This window comes from Hemibagrus wyckioides, linkage group LG23 (genome assembly GCF_019097595.1).
Source record: "Hemibagrus wyckioides isolate EC202008001 linkage group LG23, SWU_Hwy_1.0, whole genome shotgun sequence".
Taxonomy (NCBI): Eukaryota; Metazoa; Chordata; class Actinopteri; order Siluriformes; family Bagridae; genus Hemibagrus; species Hemibagrus wyckioides.
Genome location: NC_080732.1, coordinates 7812978 through 7837547, shown reverse-complemented (window position 1 = coordinate 7837547; position 24570 = coordinate 7812978). Strand labels below are relative to the sequence as shown.

At 38.0% G+C, this 24570-nt stretch overlaps 1 protein-coding gene across 4 annotated transcripts in view; it reads right to left on the bottom strand.

Annotated features, from left to right (window-relative positions):
* Positions 1–24570, bottom strand: part of mllt10 (MLLT10 histone lysine methyltransferase DOT1L cofactor) — a 64730-nt gene that overhangs the window by 19837 nt on the left and 20323 nt on the right. For 3 of the 4 annotated variants that reach the window (XM_058376343.1, XM_058376344.1, XM_058376346.1), the window contains 5 exons: positions 19047–19136; positions 14073–14168; positions 13305–13626; positions 9917–10570; positions 3207–3364 (listed from right to left, as the gene is read on the bottom strand). In XM_058376343.1, the coding sequence (XP_058232326.1) occupies positions 3207–3364; positions 9917–10570; positions 13305–13626; positions 14073–14168; positions 19047–19136 (1320 nt within the window). The remainder of the gene's footprint in view (positions 1–3206; positions 3365–9916; positions 10571–13304; positions 13627–14072; positions 14169–19046; positions 19137–24570) is intronic. The other variant, XM_058376345.1, reaches the window with a different exon arrangement.

Sequence of the window (24570 nt, the reverse complement as noted above, 5' to 3'; positions counted from 1 at the left end):
AAAATCTTTTTGTTTTCATGTACATATAAGGCATGAAAATAACCCTAGTTTGGATTTTTGTTTTTGAATACCTGTGTATCCTGACACCTGGAACTGAGTATTTGAATATCAGTGTGCAATGCTAGAAAATTCTCAATTTTTGTTCACATATAATATTAGCTGCAGCCATTTTCACTTACAGGAAAAATTCTAATAACGTTTAAAAGTCATATACTGCACTATAAAACTATGCACTTCATAATCTACCAAAATTCAATATTTAATTTAACATAATTAAATATGTAATATTTAATAGAACAAAAAGATGTGAAAATCTGAACCCAAGCGTGAACCCACCCTCTGGGCTCTGTCACCTAAACTGAGCTTGACCTTTACCCTTTCACCTAACCACCTGCCAAAAGTACTCTGCCTGAGGGAAGATATTCAAAATATTTGTGAAAGCTAACCCATAAATTGTCAAGGACAGCTTGGCCTGTGCTCTCCTTCTCTCTCTCACACACCTCTCTATGCTCTTGTGTCATGCATGAACATTTTTATAAAACTCGCGCTACCTCATCTATGGTTTTGGGGCGGAGCCTGAAATCAGTTGATTACAGTGAAACTGGGGGAATGGAACTGTGGACCGATTCATTACGGTGGTGTTTTTGATGGGAAGTGCAGTCCGACTGGCATTCTTTGGAACGGATCCACCGTTCCATTAGTTCCAGTGAAACTGGGGGCGGGAACTGCGGTCTGATTGATTACATGGTTTCCGATCAGCTCAGAGTTAATGAGTGGAGCAGTTTATTCTAGGCCAGAGCTGTAACACTCGCTCACTATGGCACGGAAACCCTGTGAGAACCCAGCAAATTAAAACGTGTTCATATTACTCTATGTTTAACTGCATGAATTAGTGTATAGGTGGTGTGAAGCGAAAATAAAGTCTTTAGCTAGGCCTGAGTTGTCTTTTAACACAGAATAAACATCATGCTTAATAGCAACAAAATGTTGCTATTGTTTTGTCAAGGGTGCGGTAGGATGCAGCTCCGCTCACAGTAAGGCTGGGGAATGTGATCTAAAATATAATAAAAATATTGTGATGTACTTATAGACTTATCTGAGATATTGTGCATAAATATGATCGCTTTACAAATTAATAAATAAAATTTACAAACTGACTGAAAAACATATGGTGTGATTTTGATGTGAAAATATTATAATTTCAAATTTTCAACTTTACATATGATTTTTTCTCCATGTTAAATAAGTACTTGAAAAAATGAAAAATTAAATGCAAACAGAACACTACTGTACTGCTGTACTGCCTTAGAGAATTACATCCATCATATGGTTTATATCTAATAAAGTAATAGGATAATTTATAGTAATTATAATTTTAATTCTTGCTCATTGTCTCTCCTGAACACATCCCTCATATCCACTCAGAGTGAGGCTACTATTTCCGCTCCTCTTTTACGGCCATCCACGACGTCAGGAATCCACCAACATCCTCCTTAAGATGCTAGGAACACCACCGAGGGAAGCTTTTCGTTTATTTTCCCATGTCAGCCATCTTGTCAGGATTTCCCATCGTCTCGCGCACATTTTTCTACCCTTCTTTTGACAAAGGGAGTGCTATCCGGTGTGCTGCTTTCAGAGAAACAGAGAGACAGAGGGAGTGAAGCGGAGTGTGAACACTATCGCTCGTTCTCGGTCCGCTCTGTCAGCTCCCATCACATCACAGCGCTGTGCTCAATGCCTTAGCGTTCTCAGCTCCATTTTCCTCTCTGGGTGGTTGATGGTGTTCACAAGGGGGTCGAAGGTTGAACCTGCACTTCTTTAACCACTAGACATCCCTCGTTTTGTTTAGTACACACCCACTTAAGAGGACAAGAGAAAGAGTGTGAGAAAAGTAGGAAAAAAAAAAGCCTTTGAGGACAACGCAGAGTTACGTAAATATAGCAAGGTGAAAAATTTGTTGTTTTTTTAATATATAAACACTTTAGTACGAGGCTCATTTAGAGTGGCTGAGAGATATGCAAGACTACAAAACTACCACAACAAATCAGAAAACGCAAAAACATGGAAAACAGACAACACAGTATTATCGTAACACACACGCAAAATCAAGAGAACAAACTTTCTGCTGCTTTAGATCTAGAAAAAAATTAAAAGTTTTATTTTAGCCTTGGGGATAAGAAGAGGGTTTTTTTATTTGAGTTTTGCTTCAAATTCATTATAAAAAATTTCCTTTCCTTTTCTGACATGCATTGTGTGCAATTAGGAAGCAACATGATTTTTTAGGAAGCCAAATGAACTTAAACAGCAACATGCTAAAAGTCATTTTTTATCCCAAAACCTAACCTTTAATTAATGTGCACATTTTTTTTTATTCACACAGCACATGATTTGTCCATTTGAGAAAAACAAAAGGCAATTCTATGGCAATAAACACAACATGTGAAAGTCAGGTCTGGACTGTGAGAATACTAATATCATGTACTGTCTCTGTATACGAGGAAATAATGCTGTTTTTTCACTTTCCTCAGGTTTAACAGTGTTGGTGCAGTTCGATGAGCTCCAGCAGGTTTTGTAGTGTACACCAAGCCTCATATTTAAACACAAAACAAAGTTGAGGGCTGAAGCACAATTGGGTCTATAGTCAAGTTTTCTCAGGTGATTTTTTTTTGTAGCTACACACCTTTCAATCCTAATTTGTTCCCAAATTTTTTGAGAACTGAATTATTGAGTTTGATTTTTATTAAACAGTTCTATTATTTTTTATATATATTTAACAAAATACCAAAATTGCAGAAAATAATCAGAAAATACTTTCCTTCTTTAGTATTAGTATATACTTCACACACACACACACAAAAAAAAAATCTGGTTAATAATTAAATTTAATGAAGCTCTGTGTTTGGAGCAAGATAATTTGTATCTGTGTAAGTTCTTATCTCCAGAAAAAAAAATTGTTAGAACTTCTGGCACAACACTAAGGTGATAAGTGTAATTTTACATAATTGAGTAATCTCATGTGGCCAAGGTGGGGAAAAAAGAGATAAAAAAAGTCCAGCACAATTAGCATTATTATTACTAGTGCTTGAATCAGTAGAGCTTTTATTAATCAGCCTGCTCTGAAGAGTCATACCGCTTCTTTTTTCTTTACTAGGCGCTAGGCATGGAGCAGTAATTAGTTCTACGATGTTTAACTTGTCGATACTCACATGCGAGGAGGAGGTGCTGGTGAAGGGCGCAGGAGCGGGCAGAGACGTGAGGTTTGGCATCGAAACGCCTGGAATCTCTGAGCTTGAGACGGCAAGACTACCTCCGAGCACAGCGCTGGGCAGAGGGCCTGCTACATCACTGCTGCTGGGGTACGTCACTGTAACACACACACACACAAAAAAGAAGAAGGTTGAAACTTATTTTGCATCAGAGAGCTTAATTAGATCACAGGTAAATATCACTGAAAATAAAAGCCAATAATCGGTCACCTGTTAACCTGCACAGTCCTGTATGTAGTGCTGTCAGAGCTCTGAGCCATCACTGACCACTAAGATTAACCAAGACGGTCGAATAACAACCATTTTCTTACTCAAGAGTCGAAGAAAAAAAAAAAAGAAGCAAAACACAAATTAAGCAACAACCTATCATTTTCGGTTTGTGGTTTAGATACTTTTATAGTGTGAGCTCTGTTTTACAGCAAAGTGTGCACTACGTTCCATTCAATTCCATTTTTATGTATGCAGCTTAAATTACACTGACCTCAATGTGTAACTGCTCTCATACATATATATATATATATATATATATTACAATACAGAAATCATAATGTATGTTAATAATGTTTTGATAATGTCAGGTTGGGAATATGTGCTTTGAACTTTAGGGGTATAACCAATCATCACTCAGCCTTCACATCCTAATTAAGGACGATTACCGAGGATAAAGTACAATATGCTACAGTAATGCAAGTGACATATATGTATGAATCTCTCTGGCATCATTATTCCCTCTCAGATACTGTTACTGTGCTGTGAAGCTCCCCTGGTGTTTTCCTCCCAACGCACCTGATCCAGCTCATAAAGTGCTCACTATCTACCTGGACCAGGTGTGTAGACAGAAGGAAAATTCAGGAACATCCAGGAGCACTGCAAACATCCATGAGGGTGTAAGAGCACAGTTCTGTACTATCACATCACATACTTTGTCCCTCTGTTGAACTTTGAGTGGTCAGTCTATCCTGGGCCTCTCATTACAGCAGATATACAGGACACAAAGCAGATCTGCAGCCTTGCAGCCTGTCCAGAACAACCCCCGAGCGCACACACACACAGAAGCACATACACCCACACAAGCACACCTACACGCATGCACACACAAGTACACACACATGCACACAGTCTGTCATTGACCCAGAACACACTGCTCAGTATCTGATGACTCACTGTGAGCTTTTCAGGCACAGGGACAGTGGGGGTTATTTACATTCATGCGCAGCTCATCACTGTTTGTTGTTGGTCTTGCTTTATTGATACTCACTCTCTCTCTCTCTCTCTCTCTCCCCCCCCCTCCCCAAATCTGGAACGATTCCCGCGGATGGCCGAGCCTGACCCCTGCCGCAGTAAGAGGGGCCCCTCGGCCCACAAAAGAATGAATGGCTTGCGGGCAGTGAACATTCACTACAGGAACAAGGGCGCATTGTTAGGCAGAGAGCGAGCACGTGAATGTGTTTACGGCACCGAGCAGCAAAATCCATTCGATATAAAATATAAACTCTCCTCGGCCTCAATATTATGATTTGACATTCCGTAACCGTGGATATAATCTTTTATCGTGGCTTACAGAATCATCACAGTGTACTGAGGAACGATGACAAAAATCCAATTGTAAAGTATTTTGAAATAATATTTATGAAATAATATTTATAAAATAATGCAATTAAAAAATAATGTGTGCAAATGGAGAAATTAGGAATTACTGTCTCAAATTTCTTTATTAAATGTTTGACACGTTTCACAATTTATTGGTTTATATATTAATTACTAAACAAATATTTTTTATTAATACGATTTCATTAAAACTTGCTTACTGCGTTTATGTCCAAACAAATGATTCAGCTAATTTTATACCTTTAAGCTTTTTTCTTTAAAAATTTCAATAAAATTCTTTAGAATTCAATTCACTTAACTGCGGTATTACACAAATTGTTAAATATTTCCATTTTTCACTCTTCATATATTTTTTTTTCATTTTACGTCCTGGTGATATTTTATTGCAAATGACATTTCGAATCAATCTTGTAGAGTACAATGATTTAAATTTCATCATGTTATTGCTTTCGCAATAAACAAATAAACAAAGCAAAAAAAAAAAAAGTAGCTAGCTTTAGGCTGCTTTTTGAATATGTAATTATTATTGTACAGTCAAGAAGCTGCGTTCTTAACGTGGGGAGATAAAAAAAAATCACCAGTACACATCATAAAATATGGCAGACGAGTTTAAGCTAGCTGAGGACAATATAAAATAAAAACAAAAAGTCTAAAAATAAAGCAGACTGACATGTTTATATATATATATATACATATATACATATATATATTTATATATATATATATATATATATATATATATATATATACATATATATATATATATATATACACACACACACACATATACATATATATATATATATATATATATATATATATATATATATATATATATATACACACACACACACACACACACACACATATATATATATATACACACATTGACAAAGTAAAAAAAAAAAAAGTAGCCGTAAAACTGGATGAAATATAATATATTGCCATCGTCCTCATGTTTTTCAAAGACAACTACTAAGCGAATGTCCATGTGTCCTGCCATATTGCTAAATGTATAAACTGTTTTTGACGCACGCTCAAAATTTTGCCACCCAAACTGGTGAACAGCACAAGAGTGAGTCCTTCATGTGGAAACTGCGGTAGCACTTGAACGCAGCATTAATAATGAGTGCACTCACTCACTGCTCGTACATAAGCAACTTGTACTAAATGGAGCACAAGAGGATTGCGATTGTGTTGAATACTACGATACGTAGTTTGCTGGGGAAATGAAAATATCCAGCATTATCATCTATAAAAGAGTATGAATAGGAAAGCCAGAATTTCAAATCAAATTTAGTTACACTGGGATCTCAATCAGCCTTTCACCATGCTGCACGGTTTATAAAAAACAAAACAAAAAAAAATCAAGAATACCAAATACCAAAAAGCCAGACAATGGATTAATGATTAAATCAATCTTAATCTGAAAAAAACTAACATTTCCAACAAAGGTCAACCAAAGGACACTTCCATTATAGCTTCCAAGACATGCACGGCCAAAGGAAGCAAGGACACGACTTGCGCTATCTGCCTGGGATCGAACCAACCAATCAATCAGGACTTTAGATCTCCCACAAAGCCTTTTATCAAATCAGAAAAGAGAGGGAAAATTTCAAATTAGATTAACTGGCTTTGTTAAGTCGGGCTTCCATGCCCCGAGTGCAGAAAATCCATGCAGGTTCAGAGAGAGGTTAATGATGAAGGGCCAGAGCCTGATAAGGCTCCTCACAACTTGCAGTCCCCCCACACACACACACACAGGATTTACAATCTTTAGCCCTATCTGGTTAGGAAGCGTCTCTGGGTGATGTCAGTGAAAACATTTCTACACGTCACCTCCGACAGGTGTGTACGCCAATTAAATGACCATGGCACAAGCGAGGTTTCATGCCGCTGTTTTTCCTACAACCCTGGAACCGTCCTGGTCGTATATTTTGTCAGCATCTGTTGTTATATGATAAAATAACTGACAGATACTTCTGCTTATTCATTCATGACTAGAAAACGGCATGGTGTGCGATAGTGTCAGATATGTGAACATAAACATGAGAGATGCTGCTCTTCTGATTTTAATTCCTGGCTTAACACAGGTTTGTAAATAAAGTAAGCAGCAATGTTCGAAACTTTTGCCCCCAAAACAAGAGGCAAAAACAGTAGATATTTTGGTCTGTAATTCATTCAGAGTACAAAAAAAACCCACCAGTGTAGATTGAAATAAATCCACAACGTAACACGTGCTAGAACCTAATCCTGTCCAAACAGGGCTTTTATTATTTAAAAAAAAAAAAAAATATATATATATATATATATATATATATATATAAACAAACAAGTAAATAAATAAAGGTACTGTTTTAGAGTAACTGTTATACTATTACTCTAAATTACACTATTCCAAAACATTCCCTATGTCATCACTATGAAACTAATAAAACACTGCGAGAAAAATAATATAAACCTGAAGGTGATTATTTTCCAACAACAGCACATCACATAGTGGTTTTATTCCTTTCGGAACACAGGAATTTGCCACATCATGCTTTTTAACCATTTGTAGTTATATTTTATTTAAATGTTTAGCCAAAAATATCAAGTGTCCTTTTTCATGGAGATGATCCAGCAGAAAAAAAAACCTGACAGAACATTTCATAGCATTCCATATATGAGATATAGAAATGTTAAATAAAAGTCTCTTACAGGACACTTCACTGTAAGAATGATTCATTATCAAAGCGTTTTAAAATAAATTTAAAAACCATATCTGAACGACATACAGAATAAGTCAGTGTGTATTTCTATTCAATTCTCTTTACAGGTACATAAAAAAAGCCAGCATGTTTTTTAAAAAAACTTATAAAATCTCATATCTAATAAATAAGCTTATTGATTCATCCAGAAGACAGCTGTAACACGTGATGCTTTCTGAACGACTACAAAAAGGAAAGGACCACAAAACCTGTCGAATCAGCTTAATCCTCAGCATTGTGCAAGTTAATAATGCCATATTTCATAAGTAATTACAGCTGAATGCCTAGCAAAGAGCATGCAAGGTTCTGCCTAGTGTTTGGACCTTGAACCACCTTCTATATGGGCTGACAGCATGTCAAAGCAATCTAAAAATGGCATCTAAAACGGAGAAGCTCAGTACAGGATCGCAATTACAAAAGCTAGTGTGTGCATTTGATTTTAGTGTGTTTGTATGCCGCTTCATCCCCACGCTGGTGTATCTGGAGTTTTGAACTGTAATGAATGGCACAGCCATCAAACTCCTTATATCGCACACTGTTTTATAAGCAAAAATCCCCCGCGCCCCCCACCTTCACTCCAAACGGCACCCCGTAAAGTCCTCAACCTCAAAACCCCAGCGAATGAATGTTTGCCTTTAATAACGGCCCCCGTTGTTCTGCCTGATAAAACCGTCATGTGCCGGGTTGGGAGGCCGAGACAGATGAGGAGCAGTGCTGCATTAGTGCTAGCTAAATATTTACAGTCCAGCCAGAGGGCAGCAACAGGTGAAGGGCTGATGAGGGGGTAGGATGGGGGTGCAGAAGAGGGGGAGAGGGAGAAAAGGAAAGAAAGAGAGAGAGAGAGAGAGAGAGAGAGAGAGAGAGAGTGAGAGTGAGAGACAAAGAAAGGGAGGGAAGATGAGGGCGGCCCCTGAAGAAAAAATAGAGGAGGGAAGACTCTCAGCGCTTAGACTTTCACATTCACATCTGAGAATACATGGTGTGGAGACCAGTTGCCAAGCAACAGCAACAGCGTGCGTGTGTGTGTGCACGTGCAAGAGAGAAAGGGGGGGGTTCTTAAGTGTGTTAGTGAGTGTGTGGCCACGATGGACAGGGCGAGAACCAGCATATTTCCAACATGTGTGTGTAAATGTAAACGTAAATGTGACAACGAGCGCATACACACTCGGGCATACACATACCACATATACTTACTTACATACATTCCACAGATAGATAGATAGATAGACAGAGTGTGATAGTGAGAAAGACTTTGAGACACATACACACTTGCCACTTCTAGTACTTCCCACAAAGACACACATGCAGAGACAAACATACACACAGATGTCCAGGCACATGCAGGAACACAGACGCATGCACATGTAGAGACACGCATCCATGCGCAGCTACACATGTACATGCAGTGACATGTGCTCGCAACACGAGCTCTGAGTGGTCGGGCTGTTTCTAACGACAGAGTTAAGCACCTAAGTGAACTTGGCTGAAGTGTACTCGCCAATCTCGAGCTGAAAGGGCCAAAAAATAACAAGGAACAAATCAGAGCTGAACTAATTGCCTGTTCTGGGGCACTCTGGCATCTCTATGGAGATCGAGCAGCCGAGCTCTATCTAGTTCTCTCTCCCACAGACCAACCAGAGGCTCCATCCACTTTACTCCTAATGGCCTCCATCGGTACCCGAATCAAACACAGCACAGACTAAAAGGAAGAGATTTCGATAAACGTCAGCGGAAACATGGCAGTCTGTTCTGAGGCTGATGTAGACTAAGGCTGTGTTTGCACAGGAGGGAAAATCTGATCGAGCTTTTTAAAATCTGATTTTTAGACCAGTGTTTGCATTGCAAATTATGAGGAAAACCTGATTCGTGTGTCCGCTCTACAAGTCACATTAGTCGTCATTGTAGCAGCACAGTGTAGCCAGGGGAGGGACAAAGTCAGCATGACTGCGAGTCGAATGAGTATTAGTAGAGATAGTAGAGTGTATGTATATATACATATCTCCTTGAAAACACTGATAAAAAAATACAAATAATGTTCAAATACTTAAACAAGTTTGAAAAAGTAAATATTTAAGGTAATGTCTGCTCCGTTCAGAAAGCAATTAAAATAAACGCATATCCTCGGAGGGTCGTCACACATTTAAAGGACCATTGCAAATCCAGCTCTCCAAACAAGAGGCATGTAACATATTAATCCTATTAGCATACTGACCATTTAAACCATGTCTTTTTTAATAAAATATCATTAGACTGTAATGCATATATAAGTAATTGATGTTTTTTCAGACTTACTTGTCGCTGCAGGTGGAGAGCTCACGGTGAGACTCCCATTCCTGAGCAGAGAAGGAGATTTCTGATTGGTCAGGCTACTTGTTCCGGCTCCTCCCATCGTCACGTTACTGCTGCTAATGGTGGTATTTCGACCCGCAATCGAGGAAGAGGAAGGTGACAGCGAGGAGGAAGAAGGCAAAGCTGTGCCGCTAATCTCTGTCCCCTCTGGAGTTTTGCTCTCCTGAGTGGTGGTAAAGCAGGGCCCGTAGCGGTTCCTCCAGTTCCCTCTCTTTTTCTTCTTCACTCCTTCCTCCCCCGTAGATGAAGACGAAGCTGCTGAGGAAGAGGAGGATGAAGAGGAAGGCTGGGGCCTTTTATATCCGGCTGAAGCTAGCTCCCCGCCGCCAGAGTGCGAGTTTTCGTAATGCTTAGAGGAGCTGGAGGTGGAGCCTGAGCTTTGGGGGAGGGGCACAAGAGAGCTAAAGGTGTTCATGGTCACCATTCCATCAGAAGGTCCGCTCTCGGCCCCGCCCTTAACGAGGCGACTGAATGAGGACTGAGTGTACGTGTCTCCGCCCCTCAGGTTCGAATCGGTGAAGCTGATGAAGTCGGAACTGGGCTGAACCACCGAGCTGCTGGAGGACGTCTTGCTGCTCCCACCAGCCAACATAAGACCTGAGAAATAGTGAGGCAATGTGAGAGTAATTCAATTTGGTATGTGGATATCAAAAAAAAAACATAAAATCATCAGGTTCCCACGAATTTAGTTTGCTTTGGTAAGCCAGCGAATAAAAAATTTCTCAGTCCAGTTTCCATTCCAACACACACACACCCACCCTCAACCTCACACCAGATTACAGTAGCAGCAGCCAGCCAGACGACGGTCTTATCTCACTCACACACACACACACACACACACACTCTCACTACGCTGGCCTTCATCCAGCCATGTCATAACACACTCGGTCAACCGTCTCACACACACGCCATCCTCATGACTCACTGTTTCTGAGTTTCCTTTAGCATGAGAGAACAGAAGAAAGTTTGATGCAATCATGTCACAGTTCAAAATAATAATAAAAAAAAAAAATGAGGAAAACGGGCTAAAATTACAGGATTGGTGGAAAGGGGTTTGACAATACATACTTCTGGTGCTATACAATTAATAGTGGAATCTGTTACTGTTATAACCCATTTATAACACGGTGTAATTAGGACTGTTGCAATTCCGTAACAAGTTACAATTAAGCTCTACTAAAAAAAGTACACCCTCTGAGTTTCCAGGAGAATTATAATACTGTGAATTTTTCATTATGTTCCACTTTTAGATTAGCAAGTAACCTGATGAACATACACTCAGTGAGCATTTGGTCATTTATGCAATTATCTAATCAGTCCGTCGTGTAGCAGCACTGAAGTGCATGAAATCATGCAGGTACGAGCCAGCAGATTCAGGTAATGTTCACATCACCCATCATAACGGGGAAAAACAGTGTTCTCAGTGATTGTGACAGTGGTATGATGCTGGCGCAAGAAGAACTGGTCTGAGTATTTCTAGAACTGCTGATCTCCTCGGATTTGCTACAGAAAGTCTGTGGGGATTACTCAGAATGGTGCAATAAAGAAGAAACATCCAGTAAGCATCTGTGAATATAAATGCCTTGTTGAGAGAAATTAAATGGGAATGGCCAGACTGTTTCAAAGTGACAGAAACGCTACAGTAACTCAAATAACCTCTGTTTACTTTTTTGGTGAGTGTTTCAGAATGCACACAGGGTGTGAACTTGTGGCTGATGGGCTACAACAGCAGATGACCACATCAATTCCACTTTTGTCAGCCAAGAACAGAAAGCTGCCACTCAGTGGGCACAGACCCACCAAAACCGGACAGTTTAAGACTGAAAAATGTATCTTGGTCTGATGAATCTCACTTACTGCTGAGGTACACAGATGGTATGGTCAGAATTTGGTCAACAACATGAAACCATGGAACCAACCTGCCTTGTGTCAACAGTCCAGGCTGCTGGAGGGGGTGTAATGGTGTGAGGGAATGTTTTCTTGGCACACTTTCTGGCTGTTAATATAGGCAGGGGGGAATGTGGTAGCTTGGTGGTTAAGCTGTTGGAATACTACTAGGTGGTGAGTTCAAATCCCAGGTCCACCAAGCTTTCACTGTTAGGCCCTTGAGTAAGTCCCTTAACCCTCCATTGCTCCGTTGTATAAAATGTGATAAAAATGTAAGCCGCTCTGGATGAGGGCATCTGACAAATACCGTAATATGAATCACTCATCGTTTGAATGTCACAGCCTAACTGACTATTGGTGCTGACCATATGCATCTCTTCATGTCCACAATTTACCATCTTCTTCTTCCAGGATGATAATGGACCATGTCACAAAGCAAGTGGTTTCAAGAACATGCCATTGAATTCATTGTTCTTCACTGGCCTTCCCAATCACCGGATCTGAATCCCGTAAGGCACTTCTAGGACATGGAAGAACGTGAAATGGAAAAATCTGCAGGGAATGCATGATGCGACTTTTTCCAACATGAACTAGAGGGTTCCAACGTCTTATGGAAATCAAGCCACAATGTGTTGAGGCTGCTTTGAGAGCAAAAAGATGCCCTAGTGTTTGCAATGAAGTGTTGAGTGAGTGTGCGTCAAAGTTCTATATGTAAGTGTTATTCAATTAAGAAAAACAATTGTTTAAAGGCTTCCCTGTGTTTATTTGCATTGAGCGTCAGTGCTCTGGATCAGCCAATTAACTGGTGCAGGAAAAGTCTTCATGGCAGAGCTCTGTGGTTACTTGGTAAGAAGTCAAGCTGAATTTTTTTTTGTCTTATTTACTTCAAGACTGAGAGAGAAAAATAGAGGCTAGTAAGAAACGAGAGAACGGCTGTTTATAGCTGTTATGAGTAATACCAATTTCTTCAACTATACTCTATGACATGGTGCTCCTCCTTATTAAATACAAATAAATGAAAATAAAGTGTTAATTATTTTCCTAGTTCACCCCAATTGTGTTCTATTCCTCATTAAACAGGCCATTAGAATAAGCAACAACACTGTATCAGGACAGTGAAATATTAAATACAGTGTTTAGATCCGCTTCATTAATGTTTTTTAAGTTGCTCTTAAGTTCTGAGACAGAGCTGCTGTCCTTCAAGGGAATTTTCTATGATGCACAACGAATGTTGTGTCGAGTTTGCTGACTAGAATCAACTCCCTATAAAGCTGTAACATCCGCGGAGATATGTTTGTGCTCTATACGAATATCAAATTCAGTAGAACGCAATTGTGAACGGTTGGAACAGAAATACAATTCTTAACCAGGCAAGGTCAAGATTCACATTTTATCAGTGTTGCTTATATGAACTTTGCATAATTTCACCCTAATCAAGCCTCACCTTGCTGAAAGGGGCTTGTCGAGGATGGGACGGTGGATGATGTAGCGATGGTCACGACGGGGCCGTGAGATTTGCTGGGGTTCGACTTGCGACCCCGTGACCCTGAGCTGGAGCTGGAGCTCGAGTGGCTGCTCGATTTCTTACTCTTCCCCTCCGAGCTCTTGCTCTCTCTTTCAGAAGAGCCTCCGTCTTTGGAGCTCGCACTGGAGTGAGGCGGCACCTCCTGGAAGTTGGCGTTGGTGAAACGCGCTCCACCGTCATCCATTCGCTTTTGAGACGAGGAGATGGAAGAGACGCTGCCTCCGCTGCTGCTGCTGTAGCTCTGAGAACAGAAAAAAAAAAAGATTAAATAAACCACAAACATGGCAAGATAACCAGCTTCGTGAAGAGCTCCTGATGAACCTATAAGCTTCTATATACTGACCATGCATTAGAAATAATTATATATCATTATTCATCCTCAATATTATGACACTATTGTAGAGTGTCTCTGGGTTAGCAGGGGCGGAGCTTAGGATCGTGTGATATACACTTTCAGCTTGGAACAGTGGTTAGAATATACTGCTTTGTGCAATTACATTATATAATACAGTCCCAGATATAAAGCTACCAAACTGTTCTATTCCGAGTCGCATGTTTAAATCAGTGAAAAGGTGAACTTCACAAATTATTTACGTATATACAGAGAGCTGAGCAAGGTATCAAGAACATGCCTTCTCTCTTAAATAGGTTGCAATAAAAAAATAAAAATTTGATGTGTGGCCTCACCTTCTCTGAGGTAACCATCAAGGCTGGAACAAGGGAAGGGGAGAGCTCCAGAGGCTTTTTGTGTTTGGGTTTGTGACGATCTCGCTCTTTATGTTTCTGCAGGAATGAAGGAAGAACACAAGGAACAAGGACCAGGAAATTAATCACAAAATCGAGGATGGTTTGGTCAGTGCCAAAAAGAAAAAAGAAAACTGAATGTGTAGAATCTTTAAAGACACTTGAAGGAAGCATAAGGAAGTGAGAACGCTGAGACAGATGTGCTTTAGTCTGAACAGTTCGATACTCTGCATGCATTTGGCCTGAAGAGGAACCTGTTCCATGACAGCAGATGGAGAGTTTTAATGATGAGCAAGAAAAATTATTTTATTCCTTCAGGATGTGCTAGGCTTCACCCTATTTCAGCCTAAACACGGACTGCGGCAGCTCAATTTACACCCCGGCTCGGTGGCGCGCACAGTATAGCTCCATTTTCGCCCCGGGAGGAGGAGCGGGAACAAATTTACACCTCCTGCTCCAAGCAAACACCTCCAACCTCCTCGCTTTCTGATCTTAAACTAAGAGCTGTGAAAATATGCAGCCATCCTGAAAGACTCCAAAACCGTATTTACACATTTGCCACGTGTACCCGTGCATCCTTTCTTCTTCTTTTTTTTCCCCCTCCCTTTGTCCGACAGTTCTCGGAATTTATTGATAGCCTTCTAAGAGTTTACGCTTCTCTCCTGCATGGTAATGTTTGGCCTGTTCTGATTGGATTAAAATTAAAAGGAGCCTCTAGGTCCTTTGAACCTATTACAATTTCTGCTCCGGGGAATTTCAAATGTCATTTTATGCCCTTAAAATTGATGTTGTAAAGGCATGCTGGAATTGCTTTTTAAATCTAAAGCGTAAGAAAATTAGCACAATCTACCAACAGAACATTTATATAAATAAGGACCGAATTCTATTATCCTCAGACAAACAGTGCATGCTATATATTGTAGCATATACGTCATTCTGGAATAAATGACATTTTGTAGCATAGGAATCATTTATTTACAAAAATCCCTCAGTTTTAAAGTATTTCAGAATGTTAAGCTATTGTGACACTTCTGAATTTCATAATTTCTGATCTGATACATTTTTTAACTTTAATCTTATGCTCAATTTATTTTCCATCGTCTTGTTTACATGTTAAGGATCTTATTTTGAGGCCTTTCATCAGACCTGACATTTTTGAACAAAACAAATCACACTGTTACTGAGATAAGCCTTCACTTCCTGTTTGCCATCAAATTCGATGTCTTGTCATGGACAAAACCCCCATATATGAAAAATCATCAAGGTTTTCCAATCTCTTTTTTGGGACAGATTTTGGTGATAATTGGACAAAGTTTGTGAGAGATAAGAAGGAAAAAATGTAAAAATGGCGGAAAGCCCAATGAAGAAGAAACAAGAATCAAGGTGTCTGCTGAACACGGCTCGGCTCACCGGATCAGAGGACCTGCGTTCCTGCAACATTCTGCTGCAGAGTTATTAAGTGCGAATGTGTGCGCAAATGTGCCCTATAGATAGGTGACGCTAGACGGGTGCAAACCAAAACTGCTGTGAATATAGCTGAGATTGTCCTTCATGGCTGTGCCAAATTTCATCAAAAGCATATGAAGCGTTCTGTGGGCTGCCACAGACATAGACACAGAGGAAGAAGCAGAAGAAGCAGAAGAAAAAACATACAATCATACAAAAAAAGGTGTAGATTCCTTCAGCCCCCTACTAACCCCCCATCCAAAAACAAACAATTTTTTCTAATTCTGAAACAATCTCACTAATGAAAATCTCTCAACATTTACACTCGTGATTATTCACTACAAGCCACGTCCACTTGAGTGTTTGCGTTTTTTCCCTTTAAAACATCCTGTTTTTACCAATGAAATAGACAAAATGCACAAGATTAATGAACACTTAATCCTGAGCTAAAGGAAAGAACACCCAAGACAAGCGAACAAAAGCGAATGTAAACAGTTCTGAGCAAAATCTTGAACAGCTAAACAGAAAATGTGCCTCAGATGTGTTCTGCATTTGTGTGTGTGAGAGAAAAGCACATTTAAAAATATATGGTATTAAATAGAAACAAATGCATTTAAATAAAGAGCAGGCAGCTAACAAGCAGCTAAAAATGTTGGCTCTGTGTTTAGGTGTTCCCTAGTAATGGGACTTTTCCCCAAATGTTGGACGCAAAAATAAATTAAAAAAATAATAATTAAAAAAATAAATATAATAAAATAAAAAATTTAATTAAAGTAAATTCAATTAAATTAAATAATTAAAAAAAGGGATTCAGGATTCTATAGTGGTGAGTTTTTGAGCTTTTTAACTAGCAAAACAATCCAACTAGCTATCTTAAAGCACGTAACGATCAGGTTATTCACCACACATGAGACGGTGGCATAAATCTTTCTTTCTAACTCACTACATCAACTTAATTCCTATGTTCAAACATAAGTAGATGGCTTACTAGAGCATTAGTGACTAATAATGTAAATGAAAATTTGCAATAGAAATAATAAAATCACACAGGCATGGCCTATGACAATTTGCATGATGAATACCTATTGATTATCATCAAGAAATGCTTAAAACATGCCTAGTATCACTGATCAACACATGTAGCAGTCAAATAAATAAATAAATAAATTTTTACTTCTCAAAACACAAGCACACATCTCTCTACATCCAGCCACAAGCAACAGATTTAAGGGCTCCTCAAAATATCCAGAAAACATGACACCAAACCTAAACAGGCTAGATTGATCAGAATTGTAAATATGTAGTGTGTGTGTGTGTGTGGGGGGGGGGTTATTCCCAGATGCCACTCTTCTAGCACATCTGAACTGCCTGCAAATTGAGAAGCTTTTAGCTGCTATTGTTGTTTTGCCCTGGGGTTTGGAATTAGCTAGGTATACATCTGAGCCCCATGACCTTTGACCTTTGAGAAGGGGGGTAGAGGCTGGAGGGTCCCCTTTACTAATGCAAATCAGGCACGGTAACAATAGCAAGGGCAGAGACCAGAGCTCTCCATGAAGAGGAAGTTGAAAAAATGCTGCTCCCGCAAGCCTCCGTGAAGAAAAGGGTCAAACGAGAATAAACGCAGTCCGAAAAAAAGGGGGAATGTTCCTAGAATATGACTGAAACCTAAAAAAAAAATAAAATAAAAAAATAAATAAAACAAAATTCACTATAATTAAAATTTGTTTGGAACAAATAAACAAATAGTTGTGTTTTCATCTACACAAAAGTAAATCTCATGCCAAACTGTTAGAATTCTTTCCAAATGTTATTCACTAGATTCTTTTGGCTCTGTAAAGATAGTGTCAATAATGCATTCTCTCTCGCTCTCTCTCTCGCTCTCTCTCTCGCTCTCTCTCTCGCTCTCTCTCTCGCTCTCTCTCTCGCTCTCTCTCTCGCTCTCACACACACAAATATTCCACAAGGATTTAAACATGAATCATCGTCCTTGGGGGAGGAAAAAAAAAAAAAAAAAATCAAGGCCACAATCTATAAATTATCAAAATAAATGAAAGTATAAATAGATGAATGTGATGATCGGATAAATGCAGAATGAAAGTGTACAGGTTGGCATTAACTACACTAACTCAAGCAAATGTAGCAAAAAAAAAAAATCCATTAAAAAATGGAGACAAGGATAAAAAAAAAAAAAATGGAGTCAAAATGGTTGAGAGGATGCGCGTGTGAAGGACCTGAATGACGTTTGGATAAACATGATATGCTCTTCCACACATTTCACACTATGAGTATGTGAGATAGAGGTGCACCTAGTGTCCGAAAACAACCTGTATTTCAATCTAAATCAAAAAAGGATACTTCTATTTAGTGTGTGTTTGTCTGTCTGTCTATCTGTCTATCCATCTATAATGTATAAATTTATAGGCATGTGCTGACTGAAACTGCAGATTTTCAACAGTACATATCTAACAAATCCCTGCTCAGTTGTTTTTCATGGTCCAGTGAAGGGAATTATGGGACTGACATCTGAGAGATGGACCCTCTCCAACATTTTGCCCAAAATAAGGTAATTTAGACCCATAGCTCTTAAAAGTGGGGTCTGGGGACAAGCCGGGGTAAATGAAGCACAGCCCGTGGTTGGAGTCTGTGTGTGGTAGTTCTTACAGCTATCTGATTGGTCAATCATTTAAAAACAATTAGTTGTGTAATTAACGTTAACTTGAACAGGAATAAAAGATTCATTGCTCAGCAAAACATTAGGGTGAATTTTCTTTGAATTTAATTTTGATGCATTTGCTTGTTTAATTTAGAGCAGAGCCTGCTTTTATATTTATGGGACAGCTCTTATCTTAGGAGGAAGCACCTAAGCATCCTGAAGAAAAATGCAGGTATTTTAATGTAATAAAAATAAAAAAGTAAATAAATAAATAATAATAATAAAAATAATAAAGTCTGCTCAATATCAGGAGATATGGCCAGCACATGCCTATATATAGAGATTAGTGTTAGTAAATGCTCCTGTTAAAGAAAACATGTTTCATTTCATCACAGAGAAATCAACTGGAGCTGCACTTTCTACTTCGTACGGTTGTTTGTGTCGAAAATCTGCTGGAACTAATAAATAATTACCTGTAAACACTGATGACATGAATTCCCCAGAACTAACAGGCATGACTGATCATTTTCTGTGAACAGAGAATTCTCCGTAATGACCATCGCTCGCAGTGCCAAATTGCTAATCACTCGAAGTGTGTTCTTTAAATGTGGAGCCAGATGAAAACCCAAGGGCAACATTCTCGGCACAGAGTGACCGAGGTACATTTCATTTACATGGATTTAATCAGGACAATGCATGTTCGGAGTTAATTGCTAGACTTTAAGCAGCAGGGTTTTAGCTCATAGGCTGAATGTGCGCGGAAAGGGCATATCAGTGACGCATGGCTGATGGAAGGGAAAGCGTGGAGGCTGCCTTACCTTCTTCTCCTTGTCATGGTGTTTATCCAAAGAGTGAGAGGAAGAATCGCTTAAGCTTTGAGCCCTACTACCACGGCCTTTGCTCCTTCTCTAAAAGGTGAAAGAGGAACTTCGAGTTACTATATAAAAATCTGTCCACTTTGTTCTCTTGTGTAGCAACAAAGAAAAATGAAGTTGTTACTGAAGTTAAAAAAAAAAAAAATAGCCCAAAAAAAAGACAATAAGCACTATTAATATGGTGTTTGGAGAATACTAAAATATCAAAAGTACCTAGAAATTCTTGCCAAAGTATATTAAAAAAAAAAAAAAAAATTCTTCATTATAGCATGTCCAAAAGACAGCCAGTCCAACAGCAAATTACTGGTTTGTGCTTTTGTTTAACAAAGTTAACACACTTAATTTGCTACAAATCCTTCATTTGTGACACTCATTTATATTATGAATAAAACCTGAAAAACTGCACTGTGCCAGGCTGCTGTGCTCCACATAAATGCATGTTTAATGCCTTGATCAGCTTGCTCACTCTCACCACCAGAGAAGAGGGTAATGAAGAAGCTCGGGTTAGTCTCTATACGTTCTCAAAGTGCTACTGAGGTATGGCTGTTAACTACTAAAATGGGTAAAGAATGTTTTAAAAAAAGGAAGAAAGAAAAATACTCAAGCAGAGTTTAAGGCTGAGATGAAAAATGATTCAACTTCAAACTAAATCTTGGCACAACTTCGAAGTCTTGTTTCACGGTAAAAAAAAAAAAAAAAATCTTCAATGATCACAGGTTATTCAAGAGGGGGAAAAAAACACTACCACTCAAAAGTTTGGGATCACTTGCATATTTCAGCTTGATTTCAGCTAGGGAGGAAGACTCCATCAAGCCAATCCATCTTGTGGGAGATGCTCCAGGAAGCATGGGGTGAAATCTCATCAGATTATCTTGAATAATTGACAGCTAGAATGCCCCGGCTGTAATTGCTGCAAAAGGTGTTTTGTTTTTTGTTTTTTTGGATGAAGGCAAAGTTTGAAGAAAACATTCATCATTTCCATCAAAATCATTATTTCTAACTCTGACATGTCAGCATGTCCTGTTCTTTTGCTATATTTTCTATTCAGACTAATTTCGTGCGTGTTTCCTTGAAAAAACAATACAATTTTTGAGTGATCCCAAACTTCTGAGCGGTAGTGTACATACACACACACACACACACACACACACACACACACACACACACACACACACACATATATATATATATATATATATATATATATATATATATATATATATATATATATATATATATATATATATATATATATATATATATATATTATATATATATATATACATACACACACACACATACATACACACACACACACAGACACACACACATATATATATTAATTGTACCGATGATCTATTTGCATTCATTTTGCCAAAACAAATAGCTTTTTTAAATTGTACCAAAGGGACTATTATCCACAGGAAGCACTGTTATAGTGCTCATTTACATACCGCAGCCTTTACATGATACATTATGCAGCTCCTATTCATTAATAATGTTAATTAATAATGCTTGCCAAAATCTTTATATCTTAACTTTTTTTTTAAATCACTGTTTATAATTTCACAATCATTGCATCTTAAAAAAATATATTAAAATAAATAAATAAATTATGTAATAGAAATTAAATAAATAAATAAGAAAAAAGCCAGCATAAAACTCTGAATTGCATCTTTTAGTTTAAAATATTGTTGATTTTTTAAAAACATCAGTTGTTTAAGACTTTAGTTGATTAAGAAAAAATTTCTGTAGCAAAACTTTACAATAAAAACATCTTATATGGATATATAGTTTAGTTCTTTAGCCAAGCAGACACAAAATTCTGTCACATTAAAAAAGAATCGTAAAACTTCTTGCTTTTCATTGTACCTTGTCTCAAAAGACGGCACTAAAAACAAACTTATAAGATTTCCTTCTCTTAAATTTGTCCAAAATCAGAAACTAATTTGAAAGTAGACATCAGTTTGACACACATCTATACTCGAAGTGTTCTACATGACAGAGCTGGGTTTTTTGGGAATGCCAAAACTTATCCAGACAAGACAATTTCCTGTAATTGTCCCAACTTTAAACAAGACATTAATATTAATCATATAAAAGTGAATTATTCCATCCTGGTAAAGTGTGCTATATGAGAGCACCATCTATGTATCTTCTCAAAAGGAACGGAATAATAAAATGCGATCTCAAAAACGGACGTTAAAAACCCCGTACAATTAAACAACACGTTCTGATTTCCTGACCAAGCTCAACAAAAAATTACAAATATTTAGCTGACACTTTTTTTAGACTCTCTCTGACAGAGGGTTTCAGAGAAATGAAGCAGAGTTACATAAGGTAAAAAATAAATAAATAAATAAAAATAATTATAATAAGTATAATAATAATAATAATAATACAAACCTTTAAAAGTCTTCATTTTTCATTTAAATACTTCACATTCTTCTTGTAAGTATCATTTTGTTCATTTAAACAATTTTAATTTCAGAAAAAATATCAGCATTTTTGTTGAGCTGTGGTCAGTATTATTAACAATTCAATATTATAAATAAATTATTTTTTTAATTTATTTATTTATTGGAAATTCAGACATATAAACAGACAGAAACCTGCTTTGGTGAGTCTACTATAAATAATGCAATAAAACTGTAATAAAATGATTGTCAAAGATCAAAATACAGAAATTTTTACTACAGGAAAATATATAGTCCTATTTTATTTATTTTATTATTATTATTATTATTATTATTATTATTATTATTATTATTATTATTATTATTATTATTATTATGACGAATCCCAATAAAAGGCTTCTGGCATTTAATTTTTCATGTCGGATATAATCCTAATTACAGCAAAACTGCTTCCCAAATGTTATTCTCCTCTGAAAGAAAATATTTTGTTAGGAGGTTATTACATCTGCAGATGTGCTGAAGCTCACCAATTACAACACAATCTTTTAACTCAAAAATAGATAAATAAAATAAAATAAAATAAATGCATTCTGCTATTTGCCTGGACTGTTTTGACTGCACTCAAAAGCCAAACACACGGTGCTACTTCTCCATCCATGCTTATTAGAAGGCCTTTTCCCCTCCTCCAGCACCTCTCAGAAGACCTGCAGTGTGAGAGAGGCCTTTGTTGGGATGGAAGACGCACATACATACACACACACACGAGGGACAAATCTGTGAAGCAGCAGGGGGTTGTGGCTTCAAATCCCACTGCAGCTCTGGGGCTGGAGTACGTTACCCCCACCTATCACTCTCTCTCACTCACTCACACACACACAGGCGAGGCAGGAAGGAAAAGCACAGTGCTGCCACTCATCCTTCCCTGAAACTCTAGCCGTCTCTCGAAGCGAGGGATTAGGAGAGAGAGCAGGAAGAGGGGCACTGATGGAGGAGACAAAGGTTCAGAGAGTTGCTGCTGATTGTCAATGAGATTAAGGGGTTACAGGGGTAGCAAGGGATAGACACTGGGTCATTCTTGTGTGTGTGTGTGTCATGGGGTTTGATTATGCCACAGCTCAGCTTTCAGCACCTGTAATTGAAAAGGGAGTTCAAGAAATTAAGAGTTGTTCCTGATGAGTGTTAAAAAAAGCACAGTTAGCCGTGTACACTTTAACTAGGGCCGTCAGAACAGATTTCCACCGTTCAAATCTTCAATTTATACACTGAGCAAAAAAAGCTTGTATTAAATAAGTTTAATTAAATGTGGCAATCATTTTAGCGTGATGTGATGTAGACGTGAATAAATATATAGCTATAGATGAAGAAAGCACGTGTAGTAAAATATCCATCACGTGTAATCAGGTAGGACGAGACAGCAAAATGACACTATGTCCAGAAAACGCTCGTTTCCGATTGGCTGGCTGGCGTGGGTTATTTCATATACTGTGTGTCAGTAATGGCAACGGGGCTGGCACGTAACCATGACAACGAGGACGAGTAACAGTCTAGACGACGCCTGTGATTCTGCTTCACTGTCACCCATTAAACAAGACGTTTATACTGTAATCAAACGTTGGATTTTAATTACGAATAAAGATATTTACACACTATAGTATGGATGAGAAATAAGAAATACAATACTGAATTAAAAAAAAAAACAGAACAAAATGAAAGGAGATTATCTCTAACAAAAGCCAACTGATGCATATTTAACCAGTAATAAATATAAATCACCACCACATTTGCGCTTTGCCTATGACTGATTTATATATATTTAAAAAAAAAAAACAACAACCACCATGTGCCAAGACTCTATTCATTAACCGTGTAACATGCGGCCATGACGCAAATGAGATGACATTCTCTGGAAATAACGACAAGGTGATAAAAAAGCATCCCAGAAAGTTACATTTCTGTCATTTCACTCCGTTGACATTTCTGCTATTTCATTTTTTCTGCCATTATCGTCTACATAATGCATCACAATATATGACATTTTCATGATGCTAAACATGGAGTACAGAAAGTTGATCCATAGCAGAGAAGGAGACTGTAAGGAAATGAACCAAGCTCACAGAGTTCTAATAATATTAGCTAAGCAACATGTCACGCTGTGATGCCCCGACTTCCTGCAAATATCAGTGACTCGAACGCTCGATCACACAGAGAGTAAAATAAAAGTAAATCAATTTAAACGTGGTTTAAACCAGACTCTGTGGCATCACTGGCTGCATTAAGCTATATCTGTTGTATTGGAGTACAGACTGTATCACAGAGAAAGGCAGGCATGTGTCACTATATTGATTTTGCCATGATGTTTAACACCGGTCCAAAATGTAGCCGCTTTTCAGTTGTGTCTGCTTACTGCTTCTCTTTTTCAGTGTCAGATGAGATGAAATGCTACAGAACACAGCTGTGGCAGCATAAAGGTCCGACTGTTAGAAATCTCGAACAAAGTGTGTTTGTTAAAAGGGTCACTATTATGGCGCAAACACAATGACTATTATTGTGTTGCAGCTGTGTAATGTTTAAAGGTGCATATATTTAGTGAAACATTAGAAACATCATAAAAAAAAATCCACATCCTGTAGAGCTTGTCTTAAATAAAACACCTTTTCACATACACAGGAGCGTATGGATCTGACGAGTCAAATACGAGGCAGTGGTTGAAATAAATCGATTCAACAAACTAACTATAAATCAATTATTATTGGGAACACACACAATTATTGTAATTCTGCCTTGCTTTCTTTACTGTGAGATTTTTTAAAACCTTTTGGTCTGCTAAGGCGGGATATTTTGATTCGTATGCTGGAAATATATAAATCATGAACAAAGCATTACAAATGCTCTTGCTTCAATCCACAACCTATAGCTGCAAATAGTTTCTTAATGTAGCGTAACAATAATGCAGCCCACATGATTGGGTAGATTATAAAAACAATAGAGAAACATGATTGGTTTTCACTTCCTTTTTGTACTATATGCAAAGTGGAAAAACTGAGGCTATA